The sequence below is a fragment of the Vanellus vanellus genome (assembly GCF_965231255.1).
Source record: "Vanellus vanellus genome assembly, chromosome: 2".
NCBI lineage: Eukaryota > Metazoa > Chordata > Aves > Charadriiformes > Charadriidae > Vanellus > Vanellus vanellus.
Window position 1 is genome coordinate 162,921,808 of NC_138906.1, and position 21,740 is coordinate 162,943,547.

At 37.8% G+C, this 21,740-nt stretch overlaps 1 protein-coding gene across 1 annotated transcript in view; it reads left to right on the forward strand.

The window, feature by feature from the left end:
• KHDRBS3 (KH RNA binding domain containing, signal transduction associated 3) overlaps positions 1-21,740 on the forward strand; it is a 97,120-nt gene that overhangs the window by 39,536 nt on the left and 35,844 nt on the right. Inside the window, exons 4-6 of the mRNA XM_082479299.1 lie at positions 2,975-3,121; positions 9,662-9,801; positions 21,450-21,642. Coding sequence (XP_082335425.1) covers positions 2,975-3,121; positions 9,662-9,801; positions 21,450-21,642 — 480 coding nt within the window. The remainder of the gene's footprint in view (positions 1-2,974; positions 3,122-9,661; positions 9,802-21,449; positions 21,643-21,740) is intronic.

Below are 21,740 nucleotides of genomic sequence, written 5' to 3' on the forward strand. Positions count from 1 at the left end.
TACATATTTTTTTCAAGTTGTGCTGTTGCCTCATCACTGACTTTTCACTCGTTGGTGCAGAGAGAGCCTCAGCTGTCTCACAACAGGTTTTGCGTTTCTGTGGGAGAGTGAAAAAGTGAAAGGACCCATTTCAGAACTTCATTATTCCAAGATTCGCTTTTATTTTGTGAATCTGAAGAAATAAGTTGAAGCCTTCCACCCCAATTGGTTATTCATATGTTAGCAATAGTTGGAGACTGAGTTTGAACTTGAGTATTCTGAATGGCTTATAAAATCTGACAGAAGCCAAGTTTAAGATAACATTAAAAATAAATATCAGGTAGTACCTAAAGAAATTCAGAATCTTGGTCAAAAGTGGTGTAATGAAGATGAAAATGGACAGTACTATGAGCATATTTGGATAAATACTGCTACTTCTGATTTAAAGCAATAGACTTCTAGGGCTGATATCTGGTTCTTGATAGCTTGACAAGTAGGATGAAAAGCAGAATACTCAATAGGCCCAACACAATATGGGGCAAAGTGTATTACCTGTCTTTAGGCGATTGCCAAATGCCTCGTGGTGCTGTGGATCGTAGGCTGTGCCTAGTGCTGTGCTTTGTTCAAGACCATGAAGGGGTGAAATACAGCATCAGGTACAAAGCAGAGAGTGAGCTTTCTCATAAGGCTCCCAGAGCACAGTGCCACAGGGATGTGTCTGGACTGGGAATGCAGAGCTAAATCAAATTGTCCAAGCCATGAGCTGTTTGGTGTCATAGATTTTTCTGTGAGAAGATGGAGATTTAAAAGACGGATTTTTTTTTTTTTTTTTTTTTTTTAGAAAATCTAAAGGAAGTGGCTACCTTGCTGTCTTACTCTGTTCTGTATCTCTTTACTTTCATCCTTTCAGTAGTTCTCAATCTCCACTGCAGTCAAGGAGGAAAAGTTCTCTGTTTTGGCCAGCCACATGGCATCCATGTGGACCGGGTGAGCCTAGCCCGTGTGTGTGCCATCAAGTAATGGAAGGCAGAGGGTTTCGTGGTAGCCCAAAATACTGTCAGTGAAGGGTAGTGGAATGGGAACAAGCTGTAGCTTTTCCGTTGGTCATCATGAGGAATAAAAAGAGCCTGAAATGCTTAATGTGTGCCCAGGGTTGGGAGATGTAGGTCAGTGAGTGAGCTCATTCTCACTTGTGTACTGTTAAGAGCAGTGGAGAGCAGTGTGTTGCCAAGTCATGTTATAGAATTAAGAAAAACCAAACAACAAAACAAAACTTAATCGAAGTGAACACTACAAGTGAAGCAAGAGGAAAGGATAGTTACTTAAGAAGCTTGATTATGGGAATGACTTTGGAATAACCTGCACTGAAATTTCTTTTTTTTTTTTTTTTAAAAAATTGCTGATTGAAATCCTTTTTCACCAGGCACATGAAATTGTGACATTGCTATTGTTTGTTGCTGTTACCAGGCAAGCTGATTGAGAACTACAGAAATGAATTTTCTTAATTCTCAATTCCCTGCACATCTAACTGCACAGTGATTTTTTTTTTTTTTTTTCCCTTTAAAAAAAAGGGACAGGGAATACTAGATAGTGTGTGTATACTAAAGAGAGCTCCACTGATGAAAACATCTAGCTTCCAGTGCTAGATGACAGTTCATGTGTCTTCAATAACTGCTTAAAGTAAGTATTTAAGTGAGAAACAGTTTCTGTTAAAACTAAATTCTTAAGAGCTGTAAAGTTTATAACACTTTGCTTCTAATTTCCAAGATCTGTTATTTTTATCAAAGATAATGGTTTTCCTTACAGAATCTATTCCTGCTGACTCTGGCCTCTTAATACCCTTGCTGTGGATGCTCAAACAGCTGACTAGATTATGTTGATTTTTTTTTTTTTTTAAACATCCTCATAGTCAAACACAAAGTATGATGACAAGAATGTTATGAGCAGCAGAAGCAGATTGTCACTTATAAACCTCAACCCATAATTAAGGGGTGTGCATGGGGGCAGATTTTGACTATCATTAAAACTATAATTTTAGTAATCTAAAGGATGAAGTACGTACCTGGTGCTTGCTAAATACAATAAGCAGCAGGGGAAAATTCTTAGGGCTTTTTTTTTCTTTATAGCAGAACTGCTAAGAATTTGATATAACTTTATCTGGTAATACAATGAAATTATTTTTAATGTTGGTTCAGTCTCTTGGTAAGTATCTGTCAGATATACATGGGAATAGGGGAACCATTCAAAGGACAAATGATGTCCTTTAGGTCCATGAATGTTTTGCACTTTAATGCAAGTATTTGAGAACTGAGCTCTGCTTCACTACCATGGAATCACAGTTTTCCAGTCATGTTAAAGTGGGTTGGGTGAAGCAGAATAAAAGAAAATTAAATTTCTTTTGAAATAGCTAGTGAACTCTTTCCCCCCCGCCAATGTCCTTCTCCCTTGTCTGGTATGGTGTTAGCTTGATGTCCAAGTAGCGCAGTTCTGTGAAGGATGTACTCAGGGGGTAGAAATCGCAATGAGAACAGAAAATAAATCAGAAGTATCTGAGCAGTGCAATAATACTAAGATTGAAATAATATTGGTAAAAGAATCTTGCTCTTGTGGAATATTAGATCAAACTTGTTTCTAAAGACTTTACTTTTGAGAAAAAAGGTTTCAAGTTCACTTATGTTTCTCAGGGTCTTCTACATAAAACTGGTGCACTTGTGAAAACCCTTGGAAACATTGTCCTTTGTGCTGCAGTTTCTGTATGAGAGCAGAAGCTGATGGGTGCTATTTTGTTACTCATTACTGTTGATAAGCAAACTGATCTGGCTGTTTTAGCTGATTGGTCTGAAGTGTATCAGAAATGTAACTTTATACTTTTTTTAGTTCTTGACATGTGAATGTGAGTAAACAGTATGCACAAATGCCTCTGAAGCAACTTTAATGCTTGTATTATATGTTTAAAATAAGGTGGAAAAAACCCAACTTTTTTTTTATTGCCTAGGAGGAAGAGTTGAGAAAAAGTGGAGAGGCAAAGTACTTCCACCTAAATGATGACCTGCATGTTTTAATTGAAGTATTTGCTCCACCGGCAGAAGCATATGCCAGAATGGGACATGCACTGGAAGAAATCAAGAAGTTCCTCATCCCTGTTAGTATTTTAATTTTTTTTTTAAAAAATTCCCATAGCCTTAAGTGAGAAATTGTCTCAAACTAATTTATTGTATAACATCGGTTAGGTCATGTTGCTTATTTTCCTTCACCTTTGAAATAAGTGGTTATGTTTACAAATAGTTTTTGTTCTGACATAGGCATTTATTGGGTGAATGTGTAACTGTCCACATATTCTCACCTCATGATATGACCTATAATAAAAAAGCACCTTATTCTTGCTTAACTGGTCATGTGCAAAGTATTCAAGTTTACAAATAATTGTGAAAACCTGTAAAATATGGAAAAATACCTTTGCTTAACGTAGGGCTTTCTGTGTTCTTGATACAGCTGAAGCATCAGCATGGGGTTCTGTTTCACTAAGAATAATAAATTTGAAGTTGTAGTATTGCTCCCACCCATAATTCTGGTTTAGTGCTCAGCGCTGAGAATCAATACAATTTTGTCTTGTATCATTTTTTTTCTCACAAAGCAAGTGATACATGGGTTATGTCTTTAATTTGTGATGTATGGATGTACGAAATGAGATGTGATTTCCAGTGTGAGTTTGTACTCCAGGTTTGGGATATGTATAGACAATGGTGTTGCAGATTTCCAGTGTCTTTTCTATAGACACTCCTTTTTTTTTGCCAACCTTGATTGCTCCTTTACCAACCTTGATTGCTCTGCGGTATTAAACTGGTTGCAACAATCCAAGCTCTCTTAGGAAGCTGAGGCATTTGAGGTGGTGATACTGTGTGTGAAGTTCCTGCCTCTAGTAGCTCTTCAGTCAATATGTATTTTTATTGGTTATGAAATGAATATAGAAAGCAATGCATCCTCAAGGTGTGACTTCTGTTTATTTTTATGACTGAAGACATTATCCAAGTGTTAGTCTTGATTTGTATCTAAGTGTTAGTCTTGATTTTGTCAGATCTTGGAAATGTGGGAGACCTGGCTAAGGAAACTTTACTGAGGTGTGTAGCTGAGTGTCTGCAGCACATAAATATTTGAAAGAGTACAGTTGGTGTAGTTGTATTCAGGACCAGTTGGGGATACGTGCTGTGTGGCCACTACAGCTTATTGGGGGTAGAAGTGCCATATGTACTCTAGGATGATGCAGTTGGTGCTGATGTCCTGACAGTGCTACTGTGTGCATTTTGGGGATTTTAGTTCATACTAAACCTCGTCTAGATCCATAAAACTGAAGTCTGTAAGTGACTGGAGTTGATTGTGTGCTCCTTGAGTGTTTCTTCTGGCTTGTTTTTGTCTGAAAGTTAATTGATATGCCCCAATACTACTCCATGATATGAACGAAAGCCTAAGTAATGATCATCAGGAGGTTCATTTGAGAATAGATCCTGATGTGAAATGCACTGTGGTTGCACCTTAAGGCTGTGACGCCCCCCAAAAAATGTCCTAAGCATTGTGTTCTGTTACAAAGAAGCACATCATAACTTTGTCTGCAGGTTCTAAATGGCTTTTGTCTTGATGTATATGAAGAGGTAAATAAACATACTACTAGTCAAACATCCTGAGTGATTAGGACATGCTCAACAGAATATTTGTAAGAATGCTGGGCTGTCATAATATTGAAGGTTACTGTATTTACATGGTTCATTATTTGATTGTGTGAAAAGATAAGGGAGACCTAAGTTTTCAGTTATTCTCTTGAGCAAACAGCTGTTTTCTTTTTAGATGAAAATATGTGCAATTTTAAGTGCTTTTTTCATGTTCTGGAAGTAAGGATATCTGATCCCCCTGTCCCCTTCATCAGAGATGTTTATTTTTCTTCATTGAGCTTGATTTACCTTATGTCATAATAAACGAAGCAAGCTTATCACAACCTAGCAATTACCCTACTGCTGTTAAACCAGTAGAATTGCAGGCTGATAATGAGCAATTTCATTTATTAGTTGTGTACTTTTCTGTCTCAATTTTTGATCATTGCATCTTTACTGTACTGAGCTGAACTGATGCTACATAATCTCTTCTGAACTATGAGATCAAGCCAACACTGTCTTAATTTCCCTTTGGCTTTTCAAATGTAATCGTATCAGAATGGTTCTAAATGCCTTAATCTCCTCTGCCCCACTGCCCCCCTTGCAGCAGCTGCTCCAGGAAGCAATAAGGAGCACTTTGTCCTCTCTAGAACTACCATTTGGTTAACTGCTGCCAAATGCAGTATGATTTTTATTTTCTATAAGGTCTGTTGTGGCTTCCTTAGCAAATTATCAGTCTTCAAGGAAGGAGTCCTGCTGTCAGTATATATGGTTATGATCTTAATTTGTGTTCTTGTAATGTAAGCTAGCTATACCTTCTAACAACTTTAGGTCCTGAATCCTAATTTATGAATATGGTGGTTCTGTTTTCAGACCAGGCCTGAATATACAGTCACAAGTGGTGCTAGAATGTGGGATACAAAATATCCTTATAGTAGCTGACCATAGTAAAAATGCCTTGGCCTCTTTTGGATGTTTTTAGGTCCACAAACAAGCACTTTTGCTTTGGAAGTTCAGTCTCACGCAGCTGCAGTGGTGTATTTTCCTTCAAACTATTGATATAACTCAAACCAAGACATAAAACCTTCTAACTTGAGTTTATTTGGCTGTGCTTATTGTGTTGCCTTGACTCTCGCTTGTCTTCTGCAGGTAGAATTGTGGCTTTTGACTTCAAGTATATTATTTTGTCTTCCTTTAAATGAGCCAGTTCCTTTGTTTTGGCCAGGCCCTCTGGTCATCAGACTGACTGGTGGGTGTTGTGCTTGGTATTAATTTATCCCGGAATTACTTCTGTCAGTTAAAACAAAGCCAGTTGTTTCCACCCTCATCTCTCTTATCCTGTATTATACCATGAACACTGACTTTGGTCAATAAGACTTTTCTTAATCTATTTTGCTTAATTTTTGAGTAGTGATAATCATTCTTCTTTTGACAGCAGCAACATTAATTATGCTTTGCTGTCGGTTACCCAAGTTACTTGTCTTCCTTGTCTTTAAAGCCAAGTATAGGAATATTTTTGAGAGAACAGTCTTTAGCAGTCCATTTACAATGTGAGCAGAATTTACAAGTTTTTCCTGTAGTCTGCCTTGCCTTCTGCATGTTCGGTGTGTAAGGTGTGGTGAGGAAAGTCTTCAACGGCATTTGGAAGAGCGGGTGGGCTTTGTGAACTTGTTTAAAGAAAAGTGTCAAGCTGGTGAATAACTGTAAGGTGTATGTATAAAGGTGGCTGTAAACCTGATAACTACTTATTGCTCACTGCCAGGGTAAAGATCTACTTGACTGTTTTGCAAAACTGCATAGGGTTCTGCAGGGATCTGTCCTAACAGTAAATAAAGTTTTTACTAATACTTTGAATGGATAAATATGAATAAGGTCTTTAAATTACAGATGATCCCAAGGAAAGCTGCTGCTGGTGTGTTGATCAGGGCTGAGTGAAAATCACAGATAAAATCTAAAAGAATGTTGCTTAGTTGGGTCATGTAAGTAATTCCATGTAGGGAGAAAATCTCTTGCTTGTGTCTTGATGTAGTCATTCCTTCAGAAGAAAGCATCCTCCATCTTCAGAGAAGACTGTAGTCAAAGTCAGCATGGGTGATATTCATAAAATGAGAACACATCTGTTCACTTGAAATTAATCAGCAGCATTTGACTGAAATTCAAGTGTTGCTGCTGCCTAAACTGTAGAGGGGAGGAATGCAGTGTTCTGGATGGGGAAGAGATTTGAAGTGTGCTGTTTTCCAGCAGTCGGTAGTCATAAATTGACCATGTTACTTTTAATTGAAGAATCTATTTCAGAGTCTGATGGATTAGCGCAGTTGCTTATCCTGTTGTCCTGGTTTCAGGTAAAACAGAACCAATTTTCTATTCAGTAATTTTACTTTTCAGCTAAGCCTCCTCTAACTGCTGAAATTAACATTGTATTGTGCAGACAACTGTTTGCTCTGAGTGAGAGCTGTATTTATAGCTGATGCCCAGGCATGGTATGCAGAGAGGCTCTTGCTTATACTTATTGCTGTAACATCCAAGGCCGGAGAACTTTATCTGCCCCGTTGGAAGCAGAAGAGCGTAGAGGGGTTGCACCTGCAGAGAGGAGTGGACAGGACAGGTGACCTAACACTGACCAACGCTGATGGGTTTTCCATCCCATCTGCCCCATGCTCAGTGTAAAAGCCGGGGGACCAAAGGGTCAGCCCTTTCTTCAATGACCGATGTGAGAGGAGGAGTGTGTGTTCGTTTGCCTTTGACCCTGATCCCTGTATTCCTCAATCCAGTTCCTGAGTTCAGCTCCTGTCCATGGCTGAGTCCAGTATGGGACTTTCCCAGTGTTTGCTGGTGATGTGATTATTATTCTGGGAGCTTGATACGGTTTTGCATATATTTAATTATTTTCTCTTTTAATTTTACTATTTCATTAAGATTTTCATTAAAGTAGCTTAGTTGTTTTCCTAACTCCCATGTCTTTCTTTCTCTCTCCCTCCTCTCCTTGGACAGAGTGGTGGGGGACAGCATCTGTTGTTCTTCTCAGTGGCCTGTCCTGCCCAAACCATGACACATGGCTGCTTGTATTGTTACTTCCTTGTGTTACCTCTTCACTCTGTCTTCCTACTGCCTCTGGCATATGTGATAAGGACCATATTTTCTGTTCTGTGCCCTTGTACAGTGGAGTCCTTGTCTATGACTAAGGCTGCTGGTATGGCTAGTATGCTACAGGAAAATGAAAGCGTTGGGAAGAAAAAGGACCCAATGTGCTCAGTGGTAACCCAAGCATGTCTCTCTGAAGAAATTAAAGTATGTTTCTAGGTGCCCAGTTCTGAGTAGGAAGTCTTGTGGAGAGTTGTAAAGGGTATCTGACACATGCTGTGCCGGAGCTTTGAGACCTAAGTATTGTTTGTGGTACAGTTTTAACAATTTATTAGTATTTTGTTTCAAGATTGAAGTTCTCTGTTCCATACGTTGCACGGAATTTTGCATTTGTAGACAGTTCTGGTCCAGCAACAAAGTACAAATACATAGTAGGTTTCTGTGCCATAGTGGGTCAGAGCCTGTTGTATTCCCTGCAATGGTTTGGCTGTGTATTTGTTCCAAATTGTTGTGCAATGGAGTCTTTCTCAAAAGCTTCAATTACAGTTTGAAACAGTTGATTCAGTCTTCCAGACTCTTTTTCTTCACTTTGTTTGCTCATTGATTTCTGCTGTTAAATAGAGGATGATCTCAGATGCACAGTTGTGAGATAAGTTTCAGAGCCTACTTAAGACAGTTTGGACAAAATGCCTTTGTAGTGCCACTTTAACACTAGTAACTATCTGCAGCAATGCTGTATAAAGGAAAACACTTATTTCTGTTTGTGGAAGCTAGGGGAAACAATGTTTCAAGCATAACTGAGATCTTTGAGTTTGTAGATGTTTTAATCTCCTTTCAATGTGGAGTTGTTTCAGTGAGTTGTCTGATGCAAGGCTGCCTGACAGTCTTCTGGTACCTGCCTAGTGCATAAATGTAATAAAATCAGATTTCCAATAAGAGGCAGACCCTTTGTTTTGTAATTGAAATGTAAAAATAGGTGGTACTTGGACAAACCTGCCTCTTTTGAAATGGGATGATTTGCAGAAGGTAAGAGCTGTTATATGAGAAGTGTCATTTCATTTTTATTAGAGGACCTGTTAATATTTTGATACTTAGTGTGTATGTATACAGAGTACAGTATTTTTTTGATTCACCTTTACAGACGCATTCTTTGGTTTGCTTTAAGTGGGGGAAAAATGAAAATGACAAATATGTGCAGCTCAAGAGTTGATTGCTGTATCTATTTTATTCCTGTGATGTGCTTGTTTTAGAGGTTGGCTCAAGGTCCTGGAAAAGACTTGTCAAAGACACAAGTACCATATTTACATGGAATTAACAACTCCAGCTTTCTTTTCAATAAACCTTGAGAGGATTTGTGCAGAATAAGAAGCTGTGTCTTCAAATTGTTTATCTTTGCATGTTCTAGAATTTAACTTTTTGGAGCTCTTATTAGATAGTAGTGCATGTTTGTATCAAATGAATTTCATGGTTTATTCTGCCTTTAATTCCCGATTTTAAAAATGGAGATGTCTAATCTATTCTTTAGTTGTTAGGGGATGTTCTCTACAATGTATTCTGTATTGCTTTGCAACACCAGGTGATGCAATTTTTCCAGCTTTTAACACACTATCATTCTCCTGCTGGAATGACAAACCTGATCTCTGCGTAGAAATGGGACCTTCATTTTTTTGTTGTTGTTTCTCCCCATCTACAGAATTTGAACATTGACATTTCGATTGGTAAAGCTACATGGAGGTAATATGCAGTGGCAAACAACAACATGCCCAAGCAAAAAATGCAGTTAATATGTAGAATTATTTTAGAAACCTTTGAATAATATGCCCATAATATTTTGCATATTAAACTTTTTCAATGGGATGTTCAGCTTTTTAAGAGGAAACTTTCAGGAACAGTGTTTGATACTAACTTGGTGTGGTCGTTGAACAATTTGTTTTTTCCTTGCTCTGCCTCCTTTTTAGGACTACAATGATGAAATCAGACAGGCACAGCTTCAAGAATTAACATATTTAAATGGGGGTTCAGAAAATGCAGAAGTTCCAGTAGTTCGTGGAAAACCATCTATTCGAGCAAGAGGAGTACCAGTTCCTGCTTTGTCCAGGTAAGTATCTCAGCTGCAGTGGAATTTAATAAGAATGTGTATATTTTAAGCTTCTCCCTTCAAACACAAAAAAAGTACAGTAATGAAATACGTGAAGAACATCGAAAATAAGAGCAAAAGATAAGGGAAACAAAGCTTGATTTGTTGAAGGTAGTCTATCTTAGACTGAATGAACAATGGTGCTGAACTTTCTCTTAAACTTGAATGCACCTAAGATAAGATACAATGCACATCATAAAGATGTTCAATCATACTGTGAGCAGTGCAGTAAGGATTCTTCTGTGCTGCTTGGCTTCTAATTTTCAGTTGTTCCTTAGGTGCACGTAGGGTTTGTGTATTGGCCCTCTGGAGCTCATAGCTCTGAAAAACTGAAATCTTGCCATGATTGACATGAATTTTGGATCAATTTCTCTAGCTTATGGAATGTACATATTCCTTTTACTGTATTATGAAGTTTTTATAGTCCTGGAGGTAGAATTTAGGTTTAGTCTCATCTGTTTTGGGCTTATTTCATAAAATAGGGAGTTTTTTGTCAGGGGTAGACAAGTCTACTGCTACTTTCTTCCTTTATTTTTCTGACACAGGAGATTGTTTTATTTTTACTCTAGCATCCCCTATCTTCCTTGCAGTATTGAGATGACAGCTTCAACTCTTTTGAGTCCTGGAGAGTGAAAACAAAAACTAAAAGTGCATAACTGTTTCTGTTACAGTACAGAGAGATTGTGGCTGCAGCAGTTAAGTGTAACAGTTTTCTACAGTGAATTATTTTCCTTCAGTTGTGGCTATGGTGCTTCAAATGTACACTTCGGCCTTTTAAATAATTTCAAAGTAATATTCTGAAGCATGTTAACTCAGATTAGGCATGTTAGAATAAAAGCACTGAGGAACTATTCCATTTATACTGACCTGTTTAGTTACATATATCCTGTAGTGATTGCAAATGCAATGCAGAATGAATCTGAATTTAGAGAATTTACACTTACTCTTGTATCCTGTAAGAATATTACTTTCTCTAAATCAACGTTTTTGTTCTTCAATATTGTGTAATATATCTATTCCACTTCTTGTCTTGATTTTAGTGTTGTTCAGAGTAGTAGTAATTATATACCAAAGTTCACTTCAGCACTGTAATCAGCCGTACAAAAGTGCTTGCAAATTAGAGATCTCATTTGATTTTGGAGATGGGTTTTTTGCTAATTTTACTTCGATTCTTAAATACGTTTTTAACTTTCCCATAGATGTCTAACAGCTCTGCTACAGATGCTCAGTATGGAGACATTCAGTTCTATTTCATGGTTTCCTAATTTTTCATATGACCTTAAGCTAGTGTTGGTGATATAGAAGTTATTAGTTGGTCTGATCTTATCATTGAAGTGTCATACCAAATTTCCACTACTAGTATCCAGCATGTGCATGCATAATTAACTTTTCATACTACTGAATTTCTAACATCTCTAGTTCCATCCTCTGGATTTTAGTACATTATTTTAAACTTGCATTTTATGTAAGACATATGCTCTGTTAGGTAGTTAATCTTTCGTAGTTCATTCTGTTGGTCTACAACTATTGAAGTGTCTTCAGGGTAAATTCAAATGTTACTAGCATTTGATTTGGATGCGACAGCTAAAAATTGTATGTCATCTCTTTTTATACATGTTTGAAAGAAAACTGAAAGTTTGGTTTGTTTGACTTGTCCTTACTTCAAGGCTTGTCTTTAAACTCTGAGGTTCTTTCCCCTCAAGTTGAAGCGCTCTGCTAGCATAAAAGACAAATGAAATTTAATGTCATTGCTACTGAGATACTACAGCTCTTGCGTTAAAGATCTTAAACTCAGTTGTAATGCTGTGATTCTTCTTTAGCATAAATTGATTTCAGTAATACCTTTGTTGCAGGAAGGCTTTGTTAAAGGCTTTTTTGTGGTGTTAAATAAACCATTTTTAATAGCAAGCATCCCTGAGATATGCAGGAGAGGTTGAAGAAAAGCTTGACAAGACTTGTAAAATGAAGTCTAAAAACCTCAATCCCAACTTCTCTGTATTCCATAGAATGTTTTTAAGATAACAGCTGGAATACATGAAACATCCTGTGGAGGATGCAGTAACTGATTGTGTTTAAGATCCCTCTTTTTTTAAGCCTTTATTCCTGAATAGTTTCACTTAAAAGAACCAAAGTACTAATTTATGCCTTTTCTTACTCCTTATCAGACATGTTGAAACTGGAGATAATGCATCTTATCAAGTGCCTTCTTTTAAGAAGACTTGTTACGTGTATGTTTAGCTCCATACCAAAATTTTACTTTGTAGAAAACAATACGTTTGTGCTTGCATACAAAATTCTAGCTTGTGCACAGGTATTCCTGTATGTGGTAAGTAATTTCCTAATGGCTGTGGTTTTGTAAATTTTTTTTATTCTATTTCTGGCATGTTCCAGATTTCCTTGACTGAATTTTTTATGACTCTAGGGCCAAGTAAAATTTTGGGGGTGAGTGAATGGAATTTGCTGTAGAAGGGTTGTGTGAGTTTTGAGCTTTACCTTTAGGAATATGCTTTTTTCATCATTGATCTTCTGCCCTCTTCACCCCCTTTTTCCTTTATCCTAATACTGTTAAAGGTGACCTTCAGCTGTAATCACAACACTTAAATTTTCTCTCCTGTTTATGTTAAGCACTTACTCTCTTTAGTACCTACTTCTGCGCAACAAGAAAAGGGACATGAAAATCTTTCCTTAGTGAAAGTCTATTTTTCATTCCTTTGTTTTTATTGCAAGCTGGCATTGTTCTTACATGTAGTTTTGGAGGCAACTGTACAAACTGAAGCATCATACCAGTTACTTAATTTATTGTGCTAGGAAGCTTAAAGGATCCATGGTGTTTAATGTGATGCTGTTCCAGTGAGTAGCTAGAAGATATACCTCTTGGAACCAGTGTTTCTTCAGTGCATTTGAATTCCAATTCTGAATCAGTGCAATATACATGATAACACTACTGAAATGTGAATTGAGACTTCTGATTAACTAAAGACTGCAAATAAACATATATTAACATGTATGTTAATATACACCTCTAATGACAAATAAAGTAGTATTTCCTCTCTCTAAAACTTCACATTCCTATTTTAAGACTAAGTAAAAATAAGACTTAAGGATCACTCAATTCTGACTCTAAGATATATTTTTAAAAGTTAAATTCTAGAGGACAGTAGTAGTAAGTCTAAGAATATGGATAAATCTTCCTTGCTACCTTGGGGTGGGGGAAATGATTCATGTCACTTATAGCTAGAAATCACTGTTAGAATCATAGAATGGTTTGGGTTGGAAGGGATCTTTAAAGATCATCTAGTCCAACCCCCCTGCCATGGGAAGGGACATGCTTAAAGCCCCATCCAACCTGACCTGAACCTTGATGGAGCATCCACAGCTTCTCTGGGCAAACTGTTCCAGTGTCTCACTACCCTCACTGTAAAAAATTCCTTACTTGTGTCCAATCTAAACCTGCCCTTTTTCAATTTAAAACTTGCCTCTTGTCCTGTGACTACAGGCCCTAGGAAAATGTCTTGCCATCTTTCTTCCAGGCAGCCTTTCTTAAGTATTGAAAGGCCACGATAGGGGAGAGCTGGTTGGGTTCACTCATCAGATGGAGAGCAATTGTATTTGAAAGCAGATATCTTGGTTTCAAAAAGATGAGGGGAGGGAAAGGTAATTCTCATAGAGCCAACATGTAGGAATAGTCTAAAGAAATAGCAAAATTCTGTTTTATGCTTGCATGAGGTTGTGATTATTTTTTTTTTCTTTCCCATTTTTCTTTTTGTTCGTATTTCAGTGTATGCATGGCTGGGATCCTAATGGTTGAATGAATATCACTCTGGGGACAAATAACTGTTATAGAAGTTGTAGGTTAGAATTTGCTGTCTTACCTCATATTACTTCTGACATATGATGTGGATCACTGCTGTAATGTGTTCACAACTTCCAATTGTTCTTTGTTAGTCACCAGATCAAACTTAGATATTTCCTGTCATGTCTGGAATCAACTGTGTTGTTTTTTTCTTTTTTTGAAGAATAACTTCTTGAGAACATGTAGGTCTGAGAAAGATTCTGTAGTACAAAAAATACTTGGCAAAGCCAATTCAGGATCCAGGACAAAGGCAGGTATCATGTTCAGTGTTTTTCTTTAGTCTTGTCATAAATCCCCCATTTTTCACAAAATGGAAACGTGAACATACATGTTACTGTTTTCATATAAAAATGTGAAATAAACCTTCTATAAGAATGTTAACTTCAGTGTTGACTCATTTGGAAAAAAAAATGAAAAGGCAGGAAACCTAGCTCTGTGTGTGGTATCTGGATATCAGTGCTCAATATTTTGGTCTGACATTTTAAAATAACAGGTGTGTTATTTTTCAGATGTCTAATATAAAGTATTTACTGTTTGAGGAACATTGACTGTAGTTGGCTGTGCTCAAGGGGAGGAAAATATATCAATATCTGGTAAAAAAAAAATTTAGATCCATTTATTGAAGAGTCTAAATCCTTGCAGGCGTATGGAACTATGAATGCTAAAACTAAAGAATTTCAGGTGTTTCCTCCTTGAATAATACAGTATTAGGGAACTGGTCCTAAATTTCACAATTATTTCTATTTTCAAGCTATTGTTACATTTACTTCCCCTTCTGGACAGGAGATATTGAGAAGGAGCTTCATAGCCCATAAACTCCCATAGCCCATAAACATAAAATTGTTTTTTTTGCAAAAACAAGTGAAGGAAAGCTGCAAACTGACTCTAACTGTGATTTCATAATTGGAGTAATTTTACTAACTTGGTCATTCAGTGTGAGGAGAAACTCGAAATAAAAATCAGTATAATACTAGAGAGAAGAAAGTGAAAGATAAAGTAGAGCTAGTGCTGAGGGAAGCTGGAAGGGAATATTGGCTGGATGCTATGCCTGCTATGGTCAAGGACAATAACTTAGTTTGCAGGAAAAATAAATGCTAGAAACACTATGGGACTACTATAATGTAGATATGTCACATTATTGCTAATAAAGGCCAAAGAGGAAGTCTTTTAAGTAGTTTTCTATGGATGCATTTAAGTTGTATGAGTTGGTACAATATGATTTTAGTGACAACCAGGGATTAGATTAGTACCTGTGAATTAATTCCAAATATTCACAAATGTTCCAAGTCTAACATAGTATAATGTGGGTCTGAGTAGTACTGGATTTCTTCTTTGGAATGTTTTTCCACACATTAAACTACTTATTCAAACAGTGAGAGTTTAATCAGGTACGAAGTGTGGTTCTTAAGTAATATTTTAACTGTACACAGTAAGGTATGCTTCTCAGGTTTTTTATATATTAAGATTATCCTCTATAATTACTGCACTGTATTTACAAATCACACTAGTACATTCTAACACTTGTGAAGGGCTGGTTCTCCCATTCTCTAATGTATTTGACTTTATAGAAATGTAGTGCTTCACTTATTTTTTTTTTTTTCCTCTCATACTAAATTGCAAAAATAAATAATAATGAATAACATTATGGGGGTAATCTTCAAGTTCCAACAAAAATAGCTTTCATGACATTATCTTCAAGGAATGCTGTGTCATATGAGTTAAATTAGATTTCCCCCCACTATTGTGGTTCACTGTTCAGTATGTAGTGAAAACAAAAGATATTAAACGAGTTACTGGGATTTGCTTTATTTGGTCTAGTCCATGGTACCTAGATTGAAAAAGACCTTTTCACTACAGAGCCTGTAAGTTAATTACACAGCAATGAGAGTAAAATTAATGTAACCACCGAAATTACCTGTGGATTTAATGGGAAAGCGTTAACTTCCTTCACTGGCTTCACCACTGCTGGATTAATAAATTCAGGAAAATCAAAACCAAACTGATAATAAAGATGAAACATAGAAGTATTTAAAATTTTCTCACATAGCTGGAATAATCTGTTTTAGGGCAGTAAAATGTTTCTTTGACAGTAGGACTCAATGTTCTCAAGTACATAGATGATTACTTTGTTGTTAAAGCATGTCTGGAGGTGATAATAGCATCTGGCTAGAAGCTAGGATTTACTGAGTATGTTTAAGTATTGTCTATTTAACTACTGCAGTCTGTTTAGTATAAAATACAGTTAATTGGTACTTAAGGAGTAGGGTTTCTCTCATCCAAAGAAATCTATGAGGTTCAGGATAATATACTGGCATAAGATAGAGTAGAATTTTTCTTACAAATGTAGCAAAAAGAAAACCAAACATTATCTCCTGTGATGCTTCAGTACTTGTGGTTTTGCAGTATCGTAAATCTGAGGGATCACAGGCAAGGACCTCTTTATTTCAGGTGTCCTGAAAATAAAGCACTTCTATTGTGGAAGTACTTTGAAATAGAGTTAAAGTGTACAAAAGTCTGAGTATAGATATATGGGGGTTTCAGTTCCCATTTTGTGTACACCATTAGCCTGGGTATGTTGGCAATCTCAATACTGTAGAAAATGTTCTTATGGGCATTGGGGTAAAGAGGACATTCAAAAAACTTATGAAAGGGAATGGGATGACAGCATAGTAGTGAGGAGGGAAAAATAAAGGCAAAATGACCCTTGTATTTCAGAATATGGGCAGGTAGTCAAGGCTGACATGGGCTGACAAATGAGTTTTGATAGCACACAACTTTCAAGGTTTGGGGATAATGCTTTGTGGCCTATAAAAGTGGAAGCAAAGATCTTTTTCTTCTGTAACAAAGAAATAGTGGAAGGATTGAGGGCTATCAGGAAAGGGAGTGCATTGGGAGACTGATCAAGTGTCAGACTAGGAAGCATTCTGAGTGAGGGTAAATTATAGTACACTTTTCTTTATCAAAAGGAAAAGTTATTTCCAATAGTTGTGCTGCTTGTCATGCTTGATCAACGGGACAGCATTCTATGATGAAGTGACCGGCCTGGTAGGTAAGGGGAGAGAAGTGGATATTGTCTGCTGTGACTTCAGGAATGCTGTCTCCCGTAAGATCCTCACACAGAAACTGGTGGTGTATAGGCTGGAAGGAGACAAGTGGATTGTAATTTGGCTTAATGGCCGTGATCAGTGGTGCAAATCCCAGCTGGAGGCCAGTAACAAGTGGTGTACTCCAGGGGTCAAGGCTGGATCCATCCTGATTAACTTCATTAATCTGGATGATGGGGCAGAGTATTCCCTCAGCAAGTTTGCACTGGGAGTAGTGGATGATAAGCTAGAGGGTTGTGCTGCCTGCCAGAGGGACATTGACAGGCTGGAGAAATGGCCTGACAGGAACTCCATGAAGCTCAACAAGGGGAAGTGTGAAGTCCTGCACCTGGGTAAGAACAACCCCATTCTGGAGGCCATCCAGCTGTAAAACTGTGGCAGAAAAGGACCTGGGTGGACACCAAGTTGAACATGAGCCAGCACTTGCTGCAAAGTAAGCTAATGGTATCCTGGGCTGCATTATTGTTGCTCACAGGCTGAGGGAGGTGATCCTTCTCTACTCATCACTGGTGAGACCACACCTGGAGTGCTGTATCCATTTCTGGGCTCTCCAGTACAAGAGGGACATGGGCATATACTGCAGAGTTCATCGAAGGGCCGCAAAGATGATGAAAGGTATGGAACATCTCTCCTATGAGGAAGGCCTCAGAGCCAGGACTGTTCAGCCTGGAAAGAGAAGGTTCTTTTGGGCTGTACCCAGTGACAGAACACTGGCACATGTTGCCCAGAGAGGTTGTGGAATCTCCATCCTAGGAGATATTAAAAAACCACCTGGACATTGTCCTGGGCAACTGGTTCTAGGGGGCCCTGCTTGAGCAGGAGGTTGGATCAGATGACCTTCAAATCACAACCATTCTGTCATCCAGTGATTGCATTTCATAGGAGCAGTTATAGTGTCTCAGGCCTTAAGGCAATCTGGTTTTATAGTCTATCCCTACATGTTGATATCCCCTGATTCTCACACTGAAAACTGCTGAATAAGTCCTTATGTACCTTAGAATATCTCAATTTGGAAGGGCCCCATAAGGCTGAAGTCCAAATCCTTGCTCTTCACAGAAGTACCTAAAACTACAGCATATGATTTAGAGTGTTGTCCAAATGCTTCTTGAACTTTGACAGGCTTGGGGCTGTGACTGTCTCCCTGGGCAGCCTGCTCCAGTGACCAACCACCCTCTCAGTGAAGAACCTTTTTCCTAATGTCCCATCTGAACTTGCCCTGATGCAGCTTCATTCCATTCCCTTGTTCTCTTGCTGGTCACCAGAAAGAGATCAGCACTTCCTGCTCCACTGCCCCCCTTGAGGACGTTGACTGCCATGAGGTCACCCCTCAGCCTTCTCTGTTCCTTTGGTGTTTCTATTGAATTCTATTGTATGAACCTCAGTTGTCATTTGTAGTATGAAGTGCCTTAATTAATTGTTCCTTATATGTAAGTTCTATACTGTTGGTCATCTTTTGACATAGTTTCTGATGCACTTCCAATTCTTTTAGGTTCTTTCCAAATTAAGAAACAGGACTGTGAATACACACAGTCGGGTAATGAAGTTTTCTGTGTTCTCTTAAATTTTCTAAATGTGTATTTTTTTTTTTTTTCACTGGTCTGACCAGTGGGCCAATCTTAATTCTAGATGTTCTATGGGCAGTGATAGCACAGAACCTATTACTGTGTATAATGTTAGGATATATAAATTTGTGTGTGTATTAACTCCTAAGCATCCCCTCTTACACTTTACTTTGAATTTTTTTTTGCTATTTTCCTTTCCTTAACAGCCAGGTTGGGATTCAGCTACAGATTAGAGCTAAGTGTCTGAACTCCTGTTGTAGCTTACAGAAAGATAGTGCAATTGCTTTTGTTCCTTTTCTTCTGTAATTTGTCTCCAAGACAGTTGGCGGCACCATCCAATGCATTCCCCATAAGGAAAGGCTCTACCAGGAGAACCTTGTCCCAATTTTCTTGATTGTGTACTTAAAAACTTAATGTATACATACATATATACATATACTGTTGTTCACCAGTGATTTGACCTCACTCTGGCAGGTTTCCTGATTCCAGAATGTTTGAAGGCCTCTTATTTTTTTTAGGCTTTTTACAAATTCTTTAAATTATCTCTGATCTGCTTTTCTGACTACTTTACATTTGTGTTTTTTTTTCTTTTTTAGCATTTGTCCTTTGAGGTTAGACATAGGTTCAGCTTTTCAAGCGATACCTCTTTTAATACCTCTCCTTGCCCTGCTGTTCCAGCCTTACTGAGCTCCTTTTGACCTTTCTTAAGCTTTTTTTGACAGTTGTGTATTTTCTGATTTGCCATGGGATTTCTCAAAATGTCTTCCTATATTGTGTATATAAATTTTGCTCTCTCAAATCTCTTTAAACATGCCTTACATAGCTACCCTTTTTCAAATTAAGCAATACCAGAACTGGTTTTGGAAAGGTATGCAAAGGTTCCTATCCTAGTGGTTCCTCAATATTTTGAGTCTGTTTCTGTTCATATCAATCAAATTTATTCAGTTATCTGCCAACTTCTTAGCAAAATAGCAATTTACAGTTTCTAAAAACTTGCTTTTAGCATCATACCCCAATGACCCAAATCTGCATGGTGGTAACTGAACTCTTACCGGGTTTCCCATCTCTGCACCTTCCTAGTCTCCTCCAGCTTGGTGCAGTAACCATCTGAGTGGTGTAATACGGAGCTCTACATATTGGATTGTTTGTTCTTCTGACAGTAACTCTAACAAAAAAAAAAAAATCCCCAAAACCATGTAAATGGTCTCCTAATATAGGAGAAGTATGATTTCCCACCCATTATCACTCCAATCCTACTAACTTTTTTTGAAATGCAGAAAAGACCTTCTCATCACATGAATCTGGTGCTCTAATTACTCTCTAAGAAAAAATCTCTGCTGGCTCTAAAAACTGTACTTTTTTTTTTTTCCCCTCCCTCAAATGTTTTTCCATGTTTTTCAGCATGTCCCATTTCCTGCTGCTTTCACTTGCACCCTGTCAGAAGGATGCCATGAAGATTATGGCTAATGATTCTTGAGTTTTTTTTATTGACTTTTTTTTTTAAACTTGGTATTGACTATTGTCTATGCCAATAGGTTCATTTCCCTTTCTTTGGCTTCACTTGGAAAGTATCACATTTGCTATTTCTTTATATTACTTCAGCAGGCTGTGTCTGGGAACTTCACTGCTCACCCCTGCCCCCACTACCATGAAGTCAAATAAGCAGCTGGTACCCTGTCCAGAGGAGGCATTCTACAGATTAGCCAAAACCAAGTAATAAGCACAGTTTTAAATCACTTACTGTCTAGGCTTGTTTAAAATACTCTGTGACTGTGTTGTGATCAGTAATTAGAATTAATAAAGTCTATCCTGAATGTATCAAGTATTTATGTTTTTGTATTCTTCATTTAGTGATGCAGTTTTTCAAAGACTAATTGTGATAAAATAATTGTTTGTTTTTTGATAAGTTTACCAATGAGAAATTATATACCTTATTTGAAATGGGATAGGAAATCTTAAGGCCAAATCTGGATCTTTATAATGTTGTTGGAAACTTCTATTTAAATCAGGACAGAGTATTTTCACTCAATTACTACTGTTGAGATTAATTAGATGGTGGCTTGACAGGTAGAAAACTAGTCTGTAGAGCTTGTGCTTGTTTTTCTTCTGTGTATCTGTTACAGTATATAAGGGTGTGACTTCCTTGGAATAAGTCTATGTGCCTACAGAGCAGTCATTTAAACCCAATTAAACTCAATTATAGTCCATGGAGTGAAATGAGCTCCATTAAAAAAGAGATGTCTATTAGCAATATCTTAGCCATCCTGTTTAAAAGAGGATAAATGATGCAAATTTCTCACAGATTGTACCTCTAAGCCTCTCCCTTTACTATAGGGAGGCAGGGGGGAACACCACCTCTAAATGGATCAGATATTTTTGAAAATTGTTCTGGTTGAGGTCTCAGATTTTTCATCTGTATGTTAAGTGTCCAAAGTAATAAAATGCAAATTAATGCTTACCATTCTTTCAGAACTTAAAAACTGAATATACTGTTATTCTTTAATACATAGAATATCAGGTTATATCCTATAATCATCCTGCACATTTATTAACTGTCTGAATGTTTCCTGCAACAGCTGGAAATCTCTTCTTTAGAACCAGGAGAAAATGTAATTTTTCTGACCCACTCAATCTCTTACAGGTAGTGTAATCTTTGGATTGTGTTTGGCTTATGCGGGATCAGAAGGGAGTTGCAACTGATTCCTCTGTGCAGGGTTTGAGTAGGATATAGCCTGACAGCTTCAAATTAACCTGTTATTCTGTAGTTGTGATTTCACATACTATAAGTCAAATTCTAGTGAAGTTGGCTGATTCCAGCAAATTGGTTTGGGTGTCTCTGTGTGTGCGAGAATGGCTCAAGCTAGTGAGAAGCTCATCACTGAATCACATGCATAGTTTGTATCTTTCAGCATTTTTTTGCATAATACGTGTAATTGGATTAAAGCATACAGAAAAAAAGACAAACTAAAAACCTGTTTTAGGCTTTTCCTGGCTATAGCAAAGCAAAATTGTCATGATGTGGGGGAGGGAGCTGTTGAAAGGGAGGCCGAGGGTGCAGTATCTAATGGTAAGTGATCCATATATTCACAGGGGCCGTGGAGGAGTGCCTCCGCCACCAGCGGGAGTACCGAGAGGGGCACCAGCACCCAGAGGAGCGCCTCCCAGTAGAGGACCAGTCAGTCGTAGCCGTGGACTTCTAGCACCCAGGGCAAGAGGAGTACCTCCACCTGCAGGCTACCGGCCCCTTCCACCACCTCCAGCACAGGAGACTTACGGTGAATATGTAAGTCAAACTGTTGTTATACCATGGGTAAAGTGTATGATTTTAGAGGGATGATCCTGACTATCACAACGAAGCTGGTGAAGGGCCTAGCAAACAAA